Source organism: Emydura macquarii, unplaced genomic scaffold (genome assembly GCF_026122565.2).
Source record: "Emydura macquarii macquarii isolate MOO-44397 ecotype Brisbane River unplaced genomic scaffold, CSIRO-AGI_Emac_v2 contig_2676, whole genome shotgun sequence".
NCBI classification, from domain to species: Eukaryota; Metazoa; Chordata; order Testudines; family Chelidae; genus Emydura; species Emydura macquarii.
The window spans coordinates 32,480,019-32,502,924 of NW_027132813.1; the positions used below are offsets into that span (position 1 = coordinate 32,480,019).

General features: G+C 38.0%; 1 protein-coding gene across 1 annotated transcript in view; it reads left to right on the forward strand.

Annotated features, from left to right (window-relative positions):
• Positions 1-22,906, forward strand: part of EML6 (EMAP like 6) — a 246,867-nt gene that overhangs the window by 131,398 nt on the left and 92,563 nt on the right. The window contains exons 8-13 of the mRNA XM_067565157.1: positions 333-534; positions 5,438-5,575; positions 14,778-15,034; positions 18,215-18,427; positions 19,732-19,899; positions 20,873-20,979. Of these exons, the coding sequence (XP_067421258.1) occupies positions 333-534; positions 5,438-5,575; positions 14,778-15,034; positions 18,215-18,427; positions 19,732-19,899; positions 20,873-20,979 (1,085 nt within the window). The remainder of the gene's footprint in view (positions 1-332; positions 535-5,437; positions 5,576-14,777; positions 15,035-18,214; positions 18,428-19,731; positions 19,900-20,872; positions 20,980-22,906) is intronic.

The following is a 22,906-nucleotide window of genomic DNA, read 5'->3' on the forward strand; positions in this document are numbered from 1 at the left end:
TCACAGGAGCGTAACCTAATCTAAATTTCCCACAAGTTTTAACACAGGTGAACCTGTGTTCAGGATTGCCCCTGCATCTCCCAGTGTCTCAACTTCCTTATTTGTAAAATGGGGAAAATTATATTTGCTTACCTCATAGAAGTGCAATTACAGCTTTTTATTTAGCTTTATAACTAGATAAGCTATAAAGTGTCGAATCTTCAGACTGACGATACTATGTAAGTTCAAAATATGGTTGTTATAAATAAATTTTTAAAATTTCTATTCTCTATTATGTTGGATACCTTGTCTCATTATTACTGGTAACCTAAGATTACTCTGTTCCTTGTCAGGTTTGTCCATCCGAAGTGTTTGTTGGAAAGCAGACAGACTTTTAGCAGGGACACAGGACAGTGAAATATTTGAGGTGATAGTGAGAGAAAGAGATAAACCAATGCTGATAATGCAGGGTCATTGTGAAGGGGAGCTCTGGGCCCTGGCAGTCCATCCAAAGAAGTCTTTGGCTGTCACAGGCAGCGATGATCGATCCGTACGGTAAGACTGGAGCTCATTTACTGCTACATATTCAATCAGTCATGCACTTTTAACACAACCATTTTTAACCAATATTCTTTTTGAAATGTTTGTCATTTCTTTAAAAATAGATTTAGTGGTGAGTAAGGAATTGCAATAATTTCTTGTGAAAGTGTAAAGCCATCAGTTAACCTTAATTAAGATGGTATTTTTTCTACTTATTTCCTTGCAGCCATACATTTGAATCAGCCCTTATGTTTATATTCCATAAATCATGTAAAACCCATCAGAAATTGCCTATAAAATGTAGGTTTAAAGCATGCTGAATTTCATTTCTGTCTATGGCTAAAATGGAAGGCATTAGCCTAACATATTTAATCATTGATATTGTCACATTTTTCCATTGTGCTTATGAGTGTATTAAACGACTTGGGCCCCATTTCCCAAAATAATGGATGAGGTCCAATTTCTTTTTCGTACACACTACAATTAGAACTTATTCATTACCCTTCAGAGTGATAACTGTGGATTTCAGAGCATCAGTGCTTTTACTCATGTTTGTTACTTCACTCTTACAATGCTCACGTTTCTCAAATGATTTAAAAAAGTAATGAGTTATTGGGAAAACATACAGAATAAACAGCACCTAAAGTGCTGTGGTTTTGGATTTATCTCTTTGGATCAAATCCTGGATCCAGTGTACCGGTACATCAAGTTTAGAACCACACACAAAATTACTAGACAGTGGAGGACATGAAATAAGAAAGCTAATATCTACATACATTATTTACATGAAATAAAAAGCTAACATCTACATAAATCACTGTGGTGCAGGTACTTGACGGTTTCCCTTATAAGACCATTATATATTAGCTGTTTCTAACTTTGCTAAACTTAAATAATTCAGGCTGAAATTTTTCATGCCAGGTGTCTGCCTCAGGCTGAAATTTTCCAAAAATTTTGGTTAACACAGATTAACTATGTCAGAGAAAAAGGTGAGGAAAAAATACATTGTATTGTACACTTCAGCAAAAAATTCCTACAACCAATTTATTGAAAAGTTCCTTTCCTGTATGCTTTGGAGCAGACTTTAAATTTTGCAAGAGAGCAGTCTCAAGGGTGTATTTTCTTCCATCCATGTGAGAATTTGTGCAAGTTTGGCCAAGTTAGATACCTCTGAAAAGTTGTACCTCTCACAAGCTCAGTAGAGACTTGTCAGTGTTTGGCAGCTGAAGTCCCCAAATATTCCATCTATACTAAGCATGCTCCATTCGCTCACAGCACTTATGGTCCCATCCCCGTAGAGTGAGAGTATGCTTCATACTCGGGCTACAATGGCTGAGCAGAACTTTCCCCACAATTGGTCCTGCTGTCTGCAGAGGGTCACCATGAGGCTAGGCAAAGCAACTGAGAGCAAGACCCCTGCATGTAAAATACTTGAATGATCTCAAGGAATTAAAATATTTTCTGTTCTGTATTTCAGTAAAAATATTTATATAGAAACATTTCTTAACTTTATTGAAAATATGGTTAAGATTCTGTACTGTGTGTCTTAGAGGCACAGCACATAACTTGCAGCCAGGAGGAAGGGAACCTAAGGTGGCTTTAAGATGCCTTTGAACCTTCCTGATCCTAATCTGCTTCAGGTAGTGGAGAAGCCCCCAGTATAACTTAGGCCTCCAGAGTTATCTGTCTAAAGTACAGCAGCTTCTTTGGGCTGCCCTCTGAGTCGTAGTGCTGTCTATGGCCTCGCTGTGGATGTGCCCACCTTTCAGCAAACCTCCTACACCATGGCTTCTCAGGGGATCCATGGGACGCAGCCTTACAGTTTCCTCCACAACGCCTGTGCCAGGGGAATTTTCCCCTATCTAGAACAGGGGCATTTAGGGCCTTTTTCTTCAGTGTTGGCCATTTTACTGTGCATGAAGGGGCTGGAACAGGGTGAGCATCTCACCCTGATCTTCATTTCTGTTTTTATTAATAGAGATTTGCTTGGGTAAGGTTTGATTGGGTTGTATTTTTTGCAGTAAATTTTAAAGTTGCGAGCACAATCTGGGAACAGAAAAGGGATGCAGCTTTTAAAGGAAAGCAATGTAGGATTTAAAGTTATTACAAATATAATTATAAATCACATAACAAAAAGAAAATTCACATACATTGTAACCACTGAATAATGTTTACTTTCTCCTGTATGGAAAAATGAATTGGTTCCCATCCACCTGTGTCACTTTAATTTGATAAATGGCTGGTCCATTTAAATTTAACCAAACTTTAAATTTGTTTGGTATATGTAATTCTTATGTAAACTTGTAATTTCTTATTAAGACAAATTAAAATTCCAGTTAGAAAACTGTGCATTATAATATGGAATAGATAATGAAATTATCTGATTTTTAATAGTTTATTATTAAACTTGTTAGTTAGATCCAGAACTCCTGGAAAGAGTTACCTGGGACTATAATAGAGAACGTATTAGACTTCTTAAAATTGATCTCTCCACCCTTTATTATACTATTCTGATGCATCGCTGCAGCTAAAAATTCGATGACCAAATTTAAAAGTAAGGCCCAAACCTCACAATGATTTACATATATTTCAGATTTATGTACCATGAGCAATCCCGCTGACGTTAGTAGGACTATACATAATGCATAAAGTTAAGCACCTGTACAAGTTCATGAGAAAAAAGCAGGCATCCCTTGATGGGTGAGAAATGATCTGGAAACTACCTCATTAGTAATAACTTCAGCTTTAGTGGGCCAGATTCTCCTCTCGACTAAACCCAGATCAACTCTATTTATCACTGGGGTATTTTGGGTTTACACAGGCGTGGCTGAGATCAACATATCTGACCCATTATCTGTGTGCTGCAACCTAAGGCAATTGCAAAGTGTTTTTCTCCTAAAAAATCATTTCCAAATAATCCCACCTGCTTGTCTCAAATGTTTCTGATACTAATTAGATCACCATTTCTTGATCCATTTTGTTTTGATTTATATTAATTATGTCCAGTAAGAAAGCCATATGTTATTTGAAATATTTTATTAAAGGGAATACATATCTTTAATACATCTAGAATGAGCGTCTCTCCTTTCAAAGAAAAAATAGATAGGATCTGATGTGATCTTCCCATCCTTCTTTCAACCCACACCTCCTAGTGCACTCTCCTTCTCAGATGTCACTTATAACTGAGAGTTCTTGCCCACTCTCTTTCTCCAACCCCCTTTCTGCCCCAGTAACTCCCCTTATTCTGTCTCCTTATCTCTCTTGCCCCATCTGTAACCACCACCACCTCTCACTTTTCTCCTCAACCTCTCATTCTCATTAGGTTTTCTCTATAAGCATACCTTGGTCTCCCCAATTTTAAAGAAACTCACCTCACACTGAAACTGTTGCCCTCTTTTCTCTCCTTGACCTCAAAAGTCCTCAAACACACCATCTACAACTGTTGTCTCAAGTTCCTTTCTTCCAATTCTGTCCTTGATCCTCCCAATATGTTTTCTGCCCTCAACGCTTCTTTTACAAAAGGTAAGTGAAAAAAATCGTTAAATGAGGCCCAGCTGAATTTTAATGGAGGCACAGCACAGAATTATTTATTAGAGCTGTTCAATGGACCTCACATTTTCCTTTGTAGTGCAGGTATAATGTCAACAGTTTCACTGTAGAAACACCGAGTGACTGTCAATTTGGCAGAAGCACTCGCTCACATAGTCTGTGTCTCTTGGTTAAACTCTCTGTTTCTTTACTTCTGCATTCATAAGATGGGGATGGATACAGAATCATAAGTTTTACATGGATTGGTTTGAATATTATTTTATATCTGTGGTTTTTCCTGCCATTAAATGTACTGAACTTGCTGTAAAACTTCCAACATCAAAACTGTTTCCTTCTGTGCTGGGATGCAGACAGCAGCATGTGGTCCAATAAATAAACATCAGGTGTATGGTAGAAGAAGCTGGAATATTACCAAGAGAACAGCATTTCTTGAACCTGTTACAGTTTATAAAAGTCAATGATTTAAACAAATTAAGAGGAAAAACTTCCAAAAAAAGGTTTCAGGGTTTGATTGTATTTTCCCCATGCTAAGAGGTACTTTTTTATCATGTAATTATAGAGTCTGAGAAAACTGGATACACTGGCTCTCTAAATAAGTTTGTCACCAGCTGCCATAAGTTTTTCTAGGAAACCAACATCATTTTAAGAGTGTTCCAAATCTCTATAACTGTTCTGAGCCAACACTTCAGTTGTATGCCAGTGTTACTTCAATTAATTTCAGTAAAGTTTAGGAGGAAATTTTCTCAGAGGCAGGTTATCCCATAGCCTATTGTAGGATTTCTTGCACCTCCTCTGTGGCATTTGGTTCTGGCCGCTGTTAGGGACAGGATATTGGACTAGACGGACCACTGTTCCACTATGGCAGTTTCTATGTTCCTATGAATCAAGCCAAGTACAGTTACTGAGTGACAGTGTATGTACTGGATCTTTACATTAACATATACCAGTATTTGTGGGAGAAAACATGTATCTGCCCAAGAGCCTACTGATTTCATACTGAAGGAGGGTTTTTTACCACTTATTTCACTTAATGATTGAAATACAATTTCTATCTCAACAGGCCTTCATTTAGCTTATGTGGGGTAACCATAGAATTCAACTTAATGTAATGGTTCATTATGCTAAAAACACCACTGTGTACCAAACTATGATCACTTTTGTGAGTTTACTAAATATAACATATGAAGGGTACAGATCTTACTGCACAGTTAAACATTTCAGCCACAAAAATTACTTAATGTAAACAGTGATTGTAAGCATACTTACTGTGGATCAGTTTGTAGAAGCTGGCATTTCATTTCTGCAGTTGATAATGTTGAAATCATCTGTAATCATAAGTACTGTGCTTCGGTTCTCAATTTTTGTGTAGATTATGGAGCCTTGCTGACCATGCCTTGATTGCTCGCTGTAATATGGAAGAAGCTGTGCGTAGCGTATCTTTCAGTCCTGATGGATCTCAGCTAGCTCTTGGAATGAAAGATGGCTCCTTTATTGTTCTCAGAGTAAGGTATGATAGTGAATTATATTTCAGTACTGATGACTCTTCTAGTAACTCAAGGGCCAAATCCTATAGTTCTTTATTCATTTTTAAAAAATCAATAGGTATTTTGTCTGGGGAAAGAAAAAAAGATTGAATGAAAAATTATCAAAGCCTCTAGATATCTGTTGGCTATAGAGGTGACTATTTTAAAATTATGTATATTAAGCTCATGCTTTAATGTATCATTTTATTTAGATTTAAATTTAACATAAAACGTCTCTTGTGCCTTCACTAATAATGTTGTCTAAGTTTAAGCTGTCAAGTTTAGCATTTTCAAATGAAAAGTGTCTGTCTTGTGGCTTATTAGCTCTAAAATTAAATACATTTTTTGTGGAACAGAAACCATATTTATGACATACTAATAGATGCTAGGCTGGAGAAGAACCTCTTCAATCTCCAAGTCCATTTCCTGCACTAATTTAGGAATGTCTGCTATCTGTAATAACATCTTTAGTGATGTCTGCAGGAAAGTTTGCAAGTATTTGCATGTTAAGTGCAAATCCCACTTCATGTAATAAGACAGCCCCTTTTAACTCTTTTGAATGAATGTTTCTCTTTCTCAAAAGCCATAGCACAAAGTATTTTTTCTTGAAATAATGAAATGGAAGAAGTGCAAGAATAAGTGAAATATTTAGGTAGAAAGAAAAGCCTATAGATAATGGGAGATATGTGAAAGTTGCCGTAGTACACTTTTACCATCCTAGGCCGGATTTTAAAAGGTGTACCCACGTTTCACCAGCAGAACAGATATATAAGTACGCTCTCATTTGTGAACAAAACTCAAGTATGCATGCGAACAGATAACTAAATATGCAACCACTACACACACAAGCACTGCTTTGTAAGTTCCATAGAAGTGCGTACATATTTTGTGGTTGCAATGAAGGTATATGTATATGAAAAATTGGCCTATTAATTTTTCCCATAAAATAATCCCATATTTTATATAACTTATTATCAAAATGGGATCTAAAGCTTCCAGACTTGATTCTCCACTGCCTTGTAGCTTGTGTAAAGTTGTGAACTGCTGTGCTAAGTGAACATAAAATACTACTATTCTCTATTGGTAGTGTTTTACCCATACTTTGCAGATATGCAAATGGCTACACAAGGTGCAGAAGCAGTCAACAATTAGGACCTCAATTTTTCTGCTTCCTGTTGTGTGAAATAGAAAAAATAAATATCATTTCTATGGAAAGCCAAAGCAATATAAAATGTGCCTCTTATGGAGCACTCTTTACCCCAGGAAGACTTCCACTTATTTCAACAGAGGTTTTGCCTGAGTAAAAGATTCGGAATAGGGCCCTAAGAAATCATTTATTATTGAGGTTGGTGGATAAAGGAATTTAAAAATGAGTACATAATAGAAGTAAAATGTATGATGTTGTGCAGTCAAGGCTTTTTAATAGGAAGAAAGGAACATTTCTTTGGATACTTGAAGTACACATCCCAAATCTGTAAGTACAAAGGTATTCCTTACCCAGTGAAAATTTGCAAAGTGTGCACTAAGAGGGTATAAATAATCTTCTGGATGGAGAAGCATAAACAGTGAAAAATACCCAGAGAAAGCTATCAGCTTTTCTCTAACACAAAAATGACTTTTAAACTCCTAAATTTGTTCAGCTGTGTAGTCAGACAATGTTTGTTTAAAGTCATTAAAAGAACGGGCACATAATAGTACTAGCACAGACTTTTATGAAGCTTAATTTTTAAATAATGTAGCTATATTAATTTAAAACTCCTTTTAAAAGATCAGTTTCATTCTCCTCTGGCAATTAATCTTGTCTTTGACTCATGGTAATCTTGTTTTTGCTAATTTGGCTAGCATCTAACATTATTCATGATTCTGACATTAGATACTGGTAATAACAAATGCTGAGTCCAGTATTCTAACCTTAAAAAAATGGTAATGTTTTTGTGTAAAGCCCTAAGTGTAAGTGTTTCTTCATCTCTTCCTGTTCCAGGATTTCTCGGCAGATAAGCAATTCTGCAAACCCTGAACCTGTGAAACTATGGGTTCTGACAATATATTTTTCTTTTTTTTTTAGGGTTAGGTTCTGACCCAAATGGACTCTGTGGCATGGAGCTCTCAGAATCTCAGTGGTTTGGGCTCTATGGCCATGAATGGGAAATTCAGAGAGTGGACTATCCTTCTCGATAGCAGCACTTCCTGTTGTGGAGTGGTTATATCAGCTGTGTTCAGTACATTGCTTAGAGCTGGTAGAACATTTTTTTCTTGAAACACTTTTTTAAAAGAAAAAGTGGTTCTTCTTCAAGATGTGTTGTACATGTCCATTCCACTTCAGGTGTGTGCAAGCCCAGTGCACAGTTGTCAGAGATTTTTCTCTCAGTAGTATTATGCAAAAGTATAAGGGGCAAAGCCACCCCTGACCCCCCTCAGTTCCTTCTTACCACTCATGATGGTGGTATGGATATGTGGTCTTGCTATTGCAAGCTTTTTCCTCATATTTGTTTATAGTTTGTACTTGTTTTCGTAGTTTAGGCTGTTTATTAGATATAGAAATAAGTCATTTTAAAAGTGTTTTTAAATACTTCAGTTCCTGTTGCAAGTACCGGTCACTGGGTTTCAAGCCCTGCTCTTCCTGCAAAAAACGGATGCCAGTGAGTAATCTACACTCAGGTTGCCTGAAGTGTCTTGGGGAGACTTATGTCAGGGATTGGTGTCAAATATGCAGGGACTTTAACCCATAACCAAGAAAGACAGGGAGGCCAGGCTTAAGTTTCTTCTGACGGAGGCAGCCCTGCAACTATCCGAAGAGCCATGCCACTTGGAGTGGGTACCAAGCGCATCTGCATCCATTAAAAGTGTTCCCTCTGTTTTGACTGAGCCTTGGGGCCTATCACTGTCCCTGGTACAGAGGGAGAGGCACCAGAAGATGGCATTTAAAGGCCCAGTATCTGGGAGATCAAGGTCCACAGCATCTAAGTCCAGTAAGCACATGGACAAGGACAACAGAGTGTACTCAAGGCTGAGTTTTATCATCTGCTCCTGGCCCTCTAAAATTCACTACTGGCCCTGCTTCCTCTCCTGGCTATCTATTTTTAATTTTTCATTAATTGTCTCTCCACGTCCTGTGATCGTGTTCTTTGGCGAATGGAGCACCTCCCTAAACATGTCCTCCTTACTCTTACTCCTGGTTTGCCTCCTTATCTGATGGAGGCTTTCTGCTAGTGTGTAGGGGGGTTCCCATCAAGGGCACATCTGCAGAAGCACAATAAACAATAAACAGAGGCAGTATTGTGAGTACACTCATATCATTGAATCATAATATTTAAATACACCTCTTTCTCACTCTCCCTTAGCAAGCACACGACTTGGCGAGTGAGTTCAGCTGGGAGCGGGGGGCGAAGGGCTAAGGTGGGGCATGGGTCATGGTGGTTTCCAAAGGGTAACATTGCAAATGCCTAGGGACACTATTGTAAATTCTGGCACCATTTCCCAAAGGCGGGGGTGATTGAAGACAAAATCTCATTCCTGAGGGTAACCAAGGATGCAAGGGTGCATCTCCTGCATGTATGCCGTTTCAGACCAGGTTCCAATGCTGCTGTCCTGTGTGCTGCTTTGATTCCTGCCGAAGTAATTGCCAATTGGCCTGTCAGTTTCCTACAGTGGGGGAAGAACAAAGGAGCTCTGCCAAGGAACCTTCAGCAGAGGATTGGCACGTACCTCCAGGAAAGTTTCCTAGAGATCTCTCTGGAGGATTCCTGTGAAATCTCGGTGTGCATTAACAAACTTTTCTGCAGGGCCCCCACTGCATAGATGCATAGGGGAATAGGAAGCAGATGCAAACACTGCTAGTCTTGTAAATTTCTGTCCCTTAACCACTTCCAACATATAATGAAATAAAGGACAGTTCTACCTCATGTAACCGAGCAGTATCAAATCAAAATGAGCACTTACTGGAGCTCCCCTCTCCTGCATCATGCGCGTTAGAGCTGGATTCCTGGGACTGGCTTGAACACTCCAGAGTCGAGAAGAGGTCCTGGCTTGCTATGTGCTATTAGACGACCCTGTTGCCTGTCCCACCTCACCCTCCAACTCCACTTCCTCGTCCACCACTTCATCCTTGGAATTGAGTCCGCTGGCTGCTGTCTCCAAGCCCCCCTGAAATATCCATGGGGCTTTTGGGGGTGGAAGTGGGGTCGCTGCCGAGGATGGTGTCCAGTTCCTTATAGAAGTGGCAGGTCTTAGGCGCAGCACCAGAGCAATCGTTTGCCTCCCTTGCCTTCTGGTACACCTGCCTCAGCTCCTTGATCTTTGCATGGCACTGATGCTTGTCCTCTCTGTGGCCCTTCTCCAACATGCCATAAGAAATCTGCCCATAGGTATCGAAGTTCTTATGGCTGGAGCAGAGCTGGGACTGCACAGCCCCTAGCAGATCCAACAACTCTGGTGTACTCCAGGCAGGAGAGTATTTGCTGCATGGAGCCGACATGTAAGATGGGAAGATGCGATGTGAGCTCTCCACGCTGAGCAAACAGGTATGGAATTTAAAAAATGTCCAGGTTTTTAAAGGTGGAGTGGAGAAGCCTGAGTACTTGGCTACAGGGCATCAGAGTTCAAACTAATGACCAGAGCTGTTAGGAATGGCTTTGTGGGACACCTCCTGGAGGCCATTTACGGTGACATAAGCAAGGGCAATGTCTATACTGACACTGTGTTGATCTAACCTTATTGCACAAAGCTCTATGCCTCTCGTCGAGGTGGTTTTATTTTGTTGGAGTAGCAGGAGAGTTAAATCAACTGGAGGAGTGTTGTAGTGTGTACACCTGCACTGTATTGTTGATGAAAGCTGACTTTTGTTGACAAAACTGTGTAGTGTAGACAAGGCCTTAGCCAGGAAAAAGGAAAGAAGTTATAGGAGAAAGCCACTCACTCCTTTTGCCTCAGCTCCTGATTAATCCAGACAGCCTGGGAATTCTAAGCAAACATTTTGATGTGTTTGTTGAGGACACCGTACCAGTTTCCAGAGTGCCAGCCTCTCCTAGAACACTGTGTGCTAAGAAGATCTCCCGCTACTTAAGTGCTTGGTCCTGCATCACTACAGACCAGTGGTTCTTAAACATGGTGGAATTGGGATACACCCTTTCAGTTTCTTTGTATCCCCCTTTCTACTCTCCTTCTTTATCCCTTCTCAGGGGCCACTCTCACAAGGCAGTCTTGCTTCAGGAGGTGCAATCTCTCCTCCAGCTGGGAACCATATAGGAAGTTCCTCAGTTATACAGAGGAAAGAGATTTTATTTCCACTATTTTCTGATCCCAAAGGCAAAGGAACGTCTCAGACCCATACTAGACCTGTGACAGCTCAACAAACATCTGACGAAAAGAAAGTTTCACATGGTCACACTGGTTTCCATTATCCCCTCCCTTGATCCTGGAGACTGGTATGCTTCCCTTGTCTTAAAAGACATATTTTAAGCATGATGTATTTTCATGCGGCAATACATCAAATACACAGGAAATTTTTCAGATTTTTGGTAAAACAATTCCATTACCAGTTTACATTACTACCGGCTGGCCTGTTCATAAATCCATCAGTGTTCACAAAGTACATGGCAGTGGTGGCAGTATACCTGAAGAAGCCCCAGATGACCTGGTGAGAGACCGAAGCTAGGTACTGTCCAGTGTGTCTGTCATACAATGTACTAGGGTTTCTCATCAACGTACAGAAGTCAATCCTGTCACCCACCACAAAATATAGAATTTATAGCAGTGGTCATGAACTTTATGGAAGCCCAGGCCTTCTTTTCACAGATAAGATTCCAGACTATGCTGGCCATTGTGTTAGACCTGAAGGTCCATCCTACTGTGATTTTATTCTCCTTGCCTCAAAATTCTAGGGCATATGGCCTCATGCACTTATGTAGTTCAGCTTGCCAGGCTCTGTCTCTGGAAGCTGCAAAGGTGTCTGGCATCGGTGTACTTTCCAATTCATCATCCCTAAACATGGTGTTTCAGGAGTTCACTCAAATCTTGGCCTCTCTAGATGTGTGGAGAGATCCTTCAAATGTGTGTGGAGCAGGGAGTTCTCTTTGCTTCTCCTTAACCATCTTTGACCTTAGCTATGGACGTGTCTGCCCTAGGTTAAGGGACTCACTTGGCGTCCCTCAACTCAATGTTTATGGTCTGCTCAGGATTTAACTCTACATATAAAATGTCAGGGAACTAAGGACTATCTGGCTAGCTTGTCAAGCCTTCCTTCCCCATATCAAGGGAAGAAATCTTCTCATACTCACAGTCAACAGAGCTGCCATGTTCTATGAGAAGAGGCAAGGAAGGGCACAGTCAACTTGGCTATATCAGGATGCAAAATTACTGTTCATCTTTTGTATTGCTAACTCAATCCATCTCGAGGCCTCTCACCTTCTAGGTGTTCAAAACAATCTGGCAGGCCGGTTAAGCAGATCTATCACCAGTATCTATGAGTGGTCTCTCCTCCCAGTCATAGTCAGATTCATTTTCCAACTGTGGGAGACTCCCTATATAGACCTGTTTGCAACAAAAATCAACAGAAAGTATCATTAGTTTTGATCTTGAGCAGGTCACAGTCCAGTCTCTGATGGATGTTTTCCTGGTGTCCTGGATAGACAAGCTCCAATACGTATTTCCTCCAGTTCCACTCCTGTCGAGAATGTTGTTGAAAATCAGGCAACACCATGCTCAAGTAATACTCCTATATCCAGTATGACCTCAGCAAAATTGGTTTACCACTAAGCCGACCCTATCACACAGAGTTCCATTGCCACTACCACTGGATGCAGACCTGATGTCCCAGGACGATGGTCATCTCCTTCACCCAATTTGCAGACTCTCCATTTCACAGTCTGATTGTTCCATGGCTAACTTTTCAGGAGAAGGTTTGTTCAAAGGGGCTTCAAGGTGTACTTGTAAATAGTAGAAAGCCTTCTCCTGGATTTATTTACTTGGCAAAGTGTAAGAGATTCTCCATTTGGTCCTTCTGTCTGGGCTCTGCTTCATCATGTGTTGGACTGTTTGTTATAAGATCTTGCCATTAGTTCCATCAAGGTCTATCTAGCAGCCATCTAGGGATTCCACCCATCAATTGATAATGGCTCATTTTTCTCCAATCCGTTGACAGTGAGATTTCTGCAGGGTTTGGGCCAGTTATATCCTCAAGTACAGGATCCTATTCCCCCTTAGGACTTAAACATGGCATGAACAAAACTAATGGGTCCTCCTTTTGAACTGTTGGCTACCTGTTCATTTCTACTTCTCTCTATGAAGGTAGAATATTTTGATGCAATCATCTCAGCCACGAGAGCAGGTGAATTACGATTACTAGTTTCTGGATCTCCATTTACAGTCTTCGAATGAGGGTTATAGGAACACCTTGTTTTTGTAAAAGTTTCTCACCAAGGTGGATCTCACTTCTACATCAATCAGGCAATATATTTACCAATTTTCTTCTTTAAGCCTCATAATCATAGGGATGAGGAGAGGCTCCACACATTATCCATTAGAGGAGTGTTAGCATTTTACCTGGATGGGATTAAACCATTTAGGTTGTTGTCTCAGTTGTCCATGGCAATTGCAGACAGAATGAAGGACCTTCTTGTATTCATTTGTGCTATGACTTGACTGATGTTCTGCCACTGAATAGAATGCTAACACATTCAATCAGATCTCATGCAGACTCTGCAGCTTTTCTGTCCCAGCTGCCTATTATGGACATTTGCAAAGTAACAACTTGGTAATCAGTGCATACCTTTGCTTCACTTTATGCCATCTCTCAGCAATCTAGAGATGATGCCAGATTTGGATGTGTAGTCTTTCAATCATTATTCAGGTAGACCACCTCCAGATCAAACTGTTTGTGAGTCATCTGAAGTGGAACGAACATGTGCAATCACTTGGAAAAGAAAGCAGTTACTAATGTGTCCTTTGAGATGTGTTGCACATGTCCATTCCATGATCCATCCTCCTTCCCCTCTCTGTCTGAATCTTCTAGTAAGAAGGAACTGAGGCAGGCTGGGGGAGGCTCTGCCATTTATACTTTTGAGAGGTGGCATGAGGCAGCAGAGTGGACATGCTGCTGTGATGGGAATTGCTGAGGGAAAAATCCCCGACAACTGTGCACTAGGTGTGCACTCACCTGAAATGTAGTGGAAAGGTACAACACATCTCAAAGAACAACAGTTACAGGATAGGTTAGTAACCAATTTTTTTATGACAAAATGGAAATATTCATACAAATAATATGTTTTCCTTGAAAATTTTGGAGTTTCTGTTTGAAAAACCAAAACCCAACATTTTTTTTCAGATTTTGAGTTTTCCATTAATTTTCAAAACATTTTGATGAAACATTTCAATGAAAAGAACATTTTTTGTGGAAGAAAAAAAATCACTTCTTGACTAGCTTTACCATTAATACTACAAATCCCATAGTCTAGTCCTACTTTTAATGTTGTTTATTCTCCTCTCTGAATTCTGCTATAGATCTGCACCAATAAAAGTGTCAATAAAGTTTATTCAAATTTATAAACTTTGAGGCCATGTAGCAGTAATGAAGCAAACTAAAAAATACATTATTTTAAAACTGTAAAGTGTTCTATGAGGTAACACAAGCAGCTTCATCTCCTAAAATCTTCCAGAGAGCCCCAGTCTATAGTATAATCCATATAATGCTGCCTGGCTTTGATACTGAGTAGTCTCTTGGAGTGAAAAAACTAAGATATCCTACTATAATGTCAAACAGTGGGCTACTGAATTACATTAGATCCCAAAATAATACTTTACATAACTTTCTTTGGGCAGCAGTTCATGTTTTCCTTTCTAATAAAAAAACATTTGCAAAGAGATACAGTCATTTCTCTGTTTTTAAACTAGAAAAAAATATGAAAGCACTTAACTGGCCATGAGGAGTATAACAAAAAGAATCATAAATGTCTTTTGAATGTCAAGTCAAAATAGTAAAGTCACTTTGCTAGCCATAAAACTGTTTGTTTTGCTTTAAACGTACGAACATAGAAAATAAGGGCAGGAGGGACTTTTCAGAATGGAGGATTCTGACTTCTGAAGTCTGATTTTTCTTTTAGAAAGTGTTCAGTATGTCTGTCTTAATGTAAATATGCAACCCAAAAATATTTAAAAATCCATAATTTATACTCTCGCTCTTGGTTCTTGCAGAGACATGACAGAGGTAGTTCATATTAAAGACCGAAAGGAAGTAATTCATGAAATGAAATTTTCACCAGATGGCTCTTATCTTGCTGTGGGTTCTAATGATGGCCCCGTGGATATCTATGCAGTTGCTCAACGATACAAGAAGATAGGAGAATGCAACAAGTCTTCTAGTTTTATTACTCATATTGACTGGTCTGTGGATAGCAAATTCTTGCAAACCAATGATGGTGCAGGAGAGCGACTGTTCTACAAGATGCCATGTAAGTTCAGAGAAGTTAGTTTTATGAACAGATAAACTAGTTTGATGGTTTCTAAAAGGACAGTACAAGATGTGTATTCAAATTTTACATCTCAAAGCAGAAATACTTGTTTGTTATTTACCTAAATATCTACTGTTTACTTATAAAATCAGATATATTTATCATTTATATTAATCTTGAGCTTTAGTAAAAAGAAATGTTTCCACATCTGTATTCATCTAGCTATAAAATGGTTTCATTCCTTTCATATAAGGCATAATTATGGAATTGGTGGTTAAACTAATTATTAAGACTCTAATTACTAGAAGATGGGAGAACTTATTTGGGTAAATGTATCCTTGAAATATAAAAGTTTTCAAAATTCTGCAGTTTTTTGTGGCACTCCAAAATGACACTGTTAAGCTTTGACATGGCCACTGGACATCATGAACAGTAGTGCACAGATCATGCCAGGAAGTCCTCAGCAGAAGACTGGAAATGTATGGTAACAGCAGTCTGAAGAGCAGTACAGCCTAAAGAGTAGTAAAATGTTTATTATTAGAAAATAGGGCCTAGAGAAGAGTTCATTCTACCCAACAGAGGTAGCTAATTCACTTTAAACCTAAACTTGTCCACTCTTCCAATATTGGTCTTATGTAGAACAAAAACTGCTAATCATAAGAGCTGGTCGGAAAATGCCCAGGCTTCCAGAGTCTAAGATCTTGGATGTGCAGCAGAAAGCCTGGAAGCCATGAGAATTCAGTCTTGAGACGGAGCTCTCAAGATATCCAGTCTCCAGGGCACAGAGCTGGGAGCTTGCAGGTCCTGGGATGGGTTCCCAGGATCTGCAGCTCTGCGGCAGCCCAACCAGGGGGTCCACCCTAGAGCCAAAGACTATGCTATGCTATGCTATGCTATGCTAGGACTTTCAGAGTCTAGGCTCCAGGCTCCACAGCTGGGATCCTGGAAGCCATGAAAACCAGTCTCGAGCTGTGGCTTTCAGGACTTATGGGCTTCCTGCTGTGGAGTGGAATCCTGGGAGATCTGGCCATGGGGCAGTCTGCATGATGTGGCTGCCCTGGATTCGCAAACCCTGGAAGCCCAGGCAGCTGCTGACTGAAATGGACATTCTTGTCCATTTCACTGCTGCTGTTTCTCCCAAACTGGAAATCTTGAGTTGTAGCCACATCTATTAATGGTGACACATTATATAATGGTTTTGTGACATGGACAAAATAAAGATTATGTTGAGACTACTACCTGAGCCAGAATTTGAATCCAGATCACCAAAAGTGAAAAGCTAATGTATTAATTAACCTGCGCCAAAATTTAGTATCTTGAAAGTTCTTTATATTATTTATACATTTGAAAGAACAACTATTTAATAAGCTCTTTAGGGCTTGATCAAATGTGTTTGTACAGCACCTAGCATAGTAGGATCACTCTCCTGTATGGGCCCTCTAAGTGCTACCATAGAACAAATAATTAATTTTTTAAAGCTCAATAAGAAAGTATCTAGACTACTTTATTTTTATCTTGTTTAAAACTGCATTTCAGATTTAGAAAAACATGACATATAGGAAAAGATTTTGTTTGCATTTAAAACATGTCCTCATCAAAACTAATGTAAAAACTAATTTAGAAATGATTACCTAAATCTCTCATGTTAAACTTCATTTCATTGCCATCACTGTGTTAACTTTAAAATGACAAACCTTAAAAAAAAAATCAGCCTAAGATCGGCATTCCTCTGCTTCTGAAAGTTTGCATTCACTTGAGGTTTCTATATCTGCATGTAATATAAATGTAGTCTGAAAAATAAACGAGCTTCAAGATTTGAAGGGTTTTTTTGCTAATATATAATGAGTAGCACATAGGAAAAAATGTTTACCTCAATAAATTATGGCACATTAGAGGCTAAATTAAGCATATCCAACACATAGATAATATAGTGATAGGCACTTTGGAATTGTTGGTAGATTTACATTTAGATTAAAATGTTTGGAATATTCTCCCAGCCAAGAAATCCAGTGGACTGTACATCCCTAATAGCTTTATAATCATTCTAAAATGAAAGCTAAAGATTAATTCTATATTTAACAATTTTGAAAAAAAAATGTTATAATCAATTGATTTCAGATAATTTTTTTAGGTCTACTGTAGAGATGACCTTGAACCAAAAACTCTGGCTCTGACACCTACAAGAACTAGGCCCAGCTTTAATTTAGTTAAGTTTAAAAATGAGATTGTCGTTTGTTTTCTTTTTAGCTGACATCTCCTTATATGTTTAAAACGTAGCTAATGCATACTATCACATATGGTAAATTTAACTTTGTTTCCCCTGCAGAATTGGCATAGGCTTCTTGTGATTAGTCCAAAATTTTTCATAACAGTTCTTGAAAATATTCTTAAATTAAATTTGACTTCAAACATTACTCTGCTGATCTTAATACAATAGGATCACTTGCTTTCATTGCAAATGAAACATGAATAAAAATGTTTGTCAGCTAATATTCTTTCCTCAATTACATTTGATCTCCTAGTACATACAAGACATTCAGAAATGCTGTTTACATAGGGAGCATTAAAGATTACCATGAAGTAATAATGTCCCTATTTAATTTAGAGGAAAGCTATTACCTATAGAACAGTCTTTGTTAATGTAAAGAGTTATTGTATAGTGATAGGTTAACCAAATATTCTCATTTAATTGATTTTATATAATCCAATACAGCAAACTCCTGTACCAGTTGTAAAAGTGAAATTAGTAAATGGAGGTAGATTTAGGACTGGACATTTCAGTTTTAGAACTGTAGTCCCCATTTCAAAATTTGAATGAGTATGTATTATTTTGTTAATTTTATAGCACCTACAAGTGTCCTATGTATATATATAACTGTATAGTTAAAGGCATTTCTCTTGTAGAACTGCTATAGAAGCTGTGACTTTTTCAGTCAAAATGGTGCAAGATCAGGATTTAGATAATCTGTGTAAAGTACTTGGATTCTATATTAATGATCTAGAAAAAATTAATAGCAAGACAGATCATGTTTATTTAAAATAAAATCATAGATCTTCCTTTCCTTATTGACATAAAAACACTGAGCTCGAGAAGAACACAGAACTAACTATAATGGAGAAAAGCATCTTTTTAATGGAAAGATAGATGGTTAAACAGCATATTAATTTAACTGTTTTCAGCTGGGAAGCATTTAACAAACAAAGATGAGATCAAAGGAATTCATTGGGCCTCATGGACCTGTGTGATAGGACCTGAAGTGAATGGAATTTGGCCAAAATATACCAACATTACAGATGTCAACTCTGTGGATGGAAATTACAATAGCACAGTGCTAGTGACTGGAGATGATTTTGGATTTGTTAAATTATTCAAATTTCCTTGCCTAAAGAAAGGTAAGACAGTTTTCTTCTCAAGAATTCAGTAATTAAACTGCCGCTGAACATAAGCCTTATTACACTGATATAATAATATGATTATTGAAGATTTAATCTCCTCTTGATGCCCATTCAGAACTATCATTAATATTAATTAGAATGATGTGCACATAGGAGAGAATATGCTTACTGAGTCTAAAGTGATCATTCAGTCAGTGCTTGTGATGTTTCAGTGAAGTGGATATTGCCTTATGTAACACTCAATATAAGCAGATGTCAAATAAGGCTATTCTAATCACTTTCCAGCAGGATGTCTCTCTTTTTTCCTGCGTATTTTAGACCCTTGCCTTTTAGTAAAATATTCCTATTTCACTATTCTGGAAAACATCCACCTGTTGCAGCTGAGTTATTGTTATTTTCATAGCATCTTTATAACTGTGTCCTATAAAAATCATCTCCTTACTAGCATAATATTATTACTTATTAGATTAGTGGTGACAGGGATCCTCTTCATCCTAGTTTTACGAACAGTTTCTACTCCACTTTCTGGTCAGGCTTTCAAAATTATACAGAATGGATTGGGAAATGTCTTATAATTCCCTCACTACTGGGTTTTGGTAAACAACTTCCATTGTTGTTATGCTGTGTCTGAAGCTTCTTCCAGAGTAGGAAGAGGTCAGGATTAGATTGAGGTCACCTCACCTTGACCAGCTATATTGAGCTAAAAGTTGTTGAACTTGTTTGTACTGTAGAGTAAATGTTGGGATTAAGTAAAAATTCTTAGTAAACCCAATCTCCTTTCTTAATCTAGACAGATCCTTAGAGGATGTATAAATGGTATCCCCTAAAACCAATTCCAGTGCTGCCATATTGCTGCCCACTTGCTCATATTTCTGTTTTGCAGTCTAATCATTTCACCATTTCAACTCTGTCATACAGTTGCCTTGAGGAACCATGAGTCCCAACAGCACTGCTGAACCTCATGCTTTCTTATAATTGTACCACACTGTGCTGCTGCTATGCTACCAATCTGGCTTTTTATTGTATTTGTATTGTATTTGCTATTTTATTCTATTTTATTTTGGCAGGAAATTATCTTTTGGGCTATGTAATGAAACAGTTAGGATGGTGGAAGCTTATTTAAATGTTTGGAAATTTTCAAGAGCATATGAGCCACAAGGCAGATTTTTAATTTATGGCCCCTTTTTAAAAATATCAATTTCTATGTACTGTCCTATCACTGTTTTTTAAAAATTAACTATATAATTTGTTCATTCAGTGGCTTTTTTCACTTTTAACTATTTTATTTTTGTATATTTTAGGAGCTAAATTTAGAAAATATGCTGGTCACTCAGCACATGTAACTAACGTCCGTTGGTCACATGATTTTCAGTGGGTGTTAAGTACAGGAGGTGCTGATCACTCTGTTTTTCAGTGGAGATTTATTCCAGAAAGTGTATCAAATGGAATCCTTGAGACAGCATCCCAAGGTAAAAAATGACCATTTTCTGAAATTTGTTTATGATATTTATTTGGTTATTTTTATTTTATAAAAATCAAAGAAATATGTAGCAATGATGCAGAAGGTTTTGTTGAATGAAGAGCAAAATATTATTTTTCATATTAATCTCTGGAATGCCACACATCCATCATGCACAGGTCCCTTTGCTTTCCTGTAGACTAATGGGACTAGTTTATGTCCCAGGCAAAGGCCACTCAAATAATCCTTTAGCAGGATTCAGGGAATGTATCTGGGAAGAGACCAGAGATATTTTCAACACACATCAAATATAAGAAACTTGTAAGAGGGAGAGATGTACTAGGTCAGAATTAGTTTTCAAAATTGGCCACCTGAATTGCATACACAAATCCAGTTGTGCATGAAAAAGGAACTTAATTGTGTATTTGCCTTTTTGTCTGTCTATTTTCAACTATACATTTGAACATGTGAGATTTGTGTGTAGAATTTAAATGGTCATATTTGAAAATTGCACCTGTAATATTCATTGTGCCTGTAATGTTCATATACAGTACATAATGTCAACTGCTAAAAATTGGGTTTCCCTGCGGGAAATTTTTCACATTGTCTCAGGTCCTGCAGAAATTAACTGATTTTTTTCAGTGTGATATAACACATTTTTTCAGGCAAGGAGAGGGATCATACATCATGCAAGATTTCAGGATACCATATAATTTCTGCATATTCACCACTATAAAAGGTAGTTACAAAGACAATATAATTCCAGTTGAGTGAATTGCATTAATTATTATTTAGGTTTTTACAGTAGAGACTTGGGCACTCTGTGTTTACTTTTGTGCTGGAAAACCAGAAATGATCACCAAGTCCAAAGCTTCTGAAGATTTTTCATTAATTCCTGGTAGTCTAAATATTTGTGAAAATGTGACATAACATTCTGTTCTCACTTTATAATAACTGTAACATGTGGATTGATTTTTATGCAGAGGGTGGTATTGATTCATACAGTGAAGAATCAGATTCTGATTTATCTGATGTGCCAGAGCTAGACTCAGATATCGAGCAGGAAGCTCAAATCAACTATGATCGCCAAGTAAGTAAAAATTAATATACAGACATATAAACTCAGCTGCCTAATAATCCACTATAACTTTTCAGTAAAGTCAGTTAAAAGAAAGATGCAGCAAATGCATCAGTCTACTTTGAGAAAAAATATTTTGGCAATATTTAGACTGGTTATGAAACCAATATACAAAATAAAACCAATATGTACGTTAGCTACAGATGAGTATTTGAAAAGAATTTAAGAAAAAGTGCCTATATGTACAAAAGCCATATACTAGTATAGTAAATGTGCCCTTTTATTGTCACACCCACCAGCTTCAATGAGGTTTCACCCAACCTGTATTATAATATTACACATAAAAACTACTTTAAAAGAACATTATTAAAGTTGCAAAATCAAGAACTCAGAAGATTGCAAAATCAAGAACTCAGAAATGACAGAATTAAGGGTGCCTGTGCAACCTTAATTCTTTCTCCTTGTGTGTATTCATTATGATAGATTTTAATTATACGTTCACATGCTACTTTTCCACAGAGCCAATGCCTCATTCAGTTTACAGGCTGGACCTGTTCTTGGGATGAATCAGGGTAGTATAATAAAGGAGGCTGTTGTCTGTAGGACCTTGCTTCATTTGCTGCAAAAATTGGAAGGTGCGTGGTGAATGAGGTAGGGGTATGTGGTGAATGAGCAGGAAGAGAAAGAATGTTCTGATGGTCAAGGTAGTTGAATGCTGCTACTCTGGAGAATTGGATTCTATTACCTGCCTCTGCCACAGAATTCTGTGTGATACTGAGCACGTCATTTTCTGGACGTTTATACCTTGGGGTCCGATTTGTGGATGTGCTGAGCACTCACAGCTGCAACTGAAGTCAATGATGAGCTCCGTTTTTAACATATAAAATGCTAACTAATAATGGTAACTATTCTGAAAAATCACATCCTTCCTGTCTCACTTTGGTCATTCAAATTAGTGGATACTTTTGAACTTACTCTCTGTGCCTCAGCTCCCAACAGTAAAATCGGATAATGCCACCTCCTCAACTCACAGAGGTATTGTGAACATAAATTAATGAATGTTTGGGAAGCACTCAGATACTATTGAGACAAACACCATAGAAAGGAATGTGAGGAAATGCTGTCTTCAGAGCTAGGTTTGACTAGTGTGCAGTAAATGAGGCATAGGGTCATACACTGAACAAAACAAAATATTGAATAGCTGCTTATTAAGTGAGCAATGTGCATCTTGTGCCCTAACTCAGGCAGAGGTCCTGTGGAAAATATAGTGAGTGATCATGTAATTAAAGACTGTATCATAATGCATATCCACTAGGGGGCCAAATTAAGGTTCCACAGGTAACAGTGGGGAAGCACTGACTCTGAATAAAGATTGGGGGTTGGTGGACGATATGCAGCTGAACATGACCTCCCAATATAATGCTGTGGCCAAAAAAGCTGATGTGATCCTGGGATGCATAAACAGGGAAATCTTGAATAGGAGTAGGGAGGTTATTTTACCTCTATATTTGACACTGGTGCAATCACTGCTGGAATACTGTGTGCTGTTCTGGTGCCCACAATTCAAGAAGGATGTTGATAAATTGGAGAGGGTTCAGAGAAGAGCCACAAGAATGATTAAAGGATTAGAAAACTTGCCTTATTGTGTTAGATGCAAAGAGCTCAATCTATTTAGTTTAACAAAGAGAAGGTAAAAGGTGATTTGGTTACATTCTATAAATATCTACACAGGGAACAAATATTTAATAACAAGCTGTTCAATCTAGAAGAGAAAAGTATAACATGATCCAATGGTTGGAGGTTGAAGCTAGACAAATTGAGACTGGAAATAAAATGTAAATTTTTGACAGTGAGGGTAATTAACCATTGGAACAATGTACTGATGGTCATAGTGGTTTCTCCATCACTGACATTGTTTGAAACAGGATTGGATGTTTTT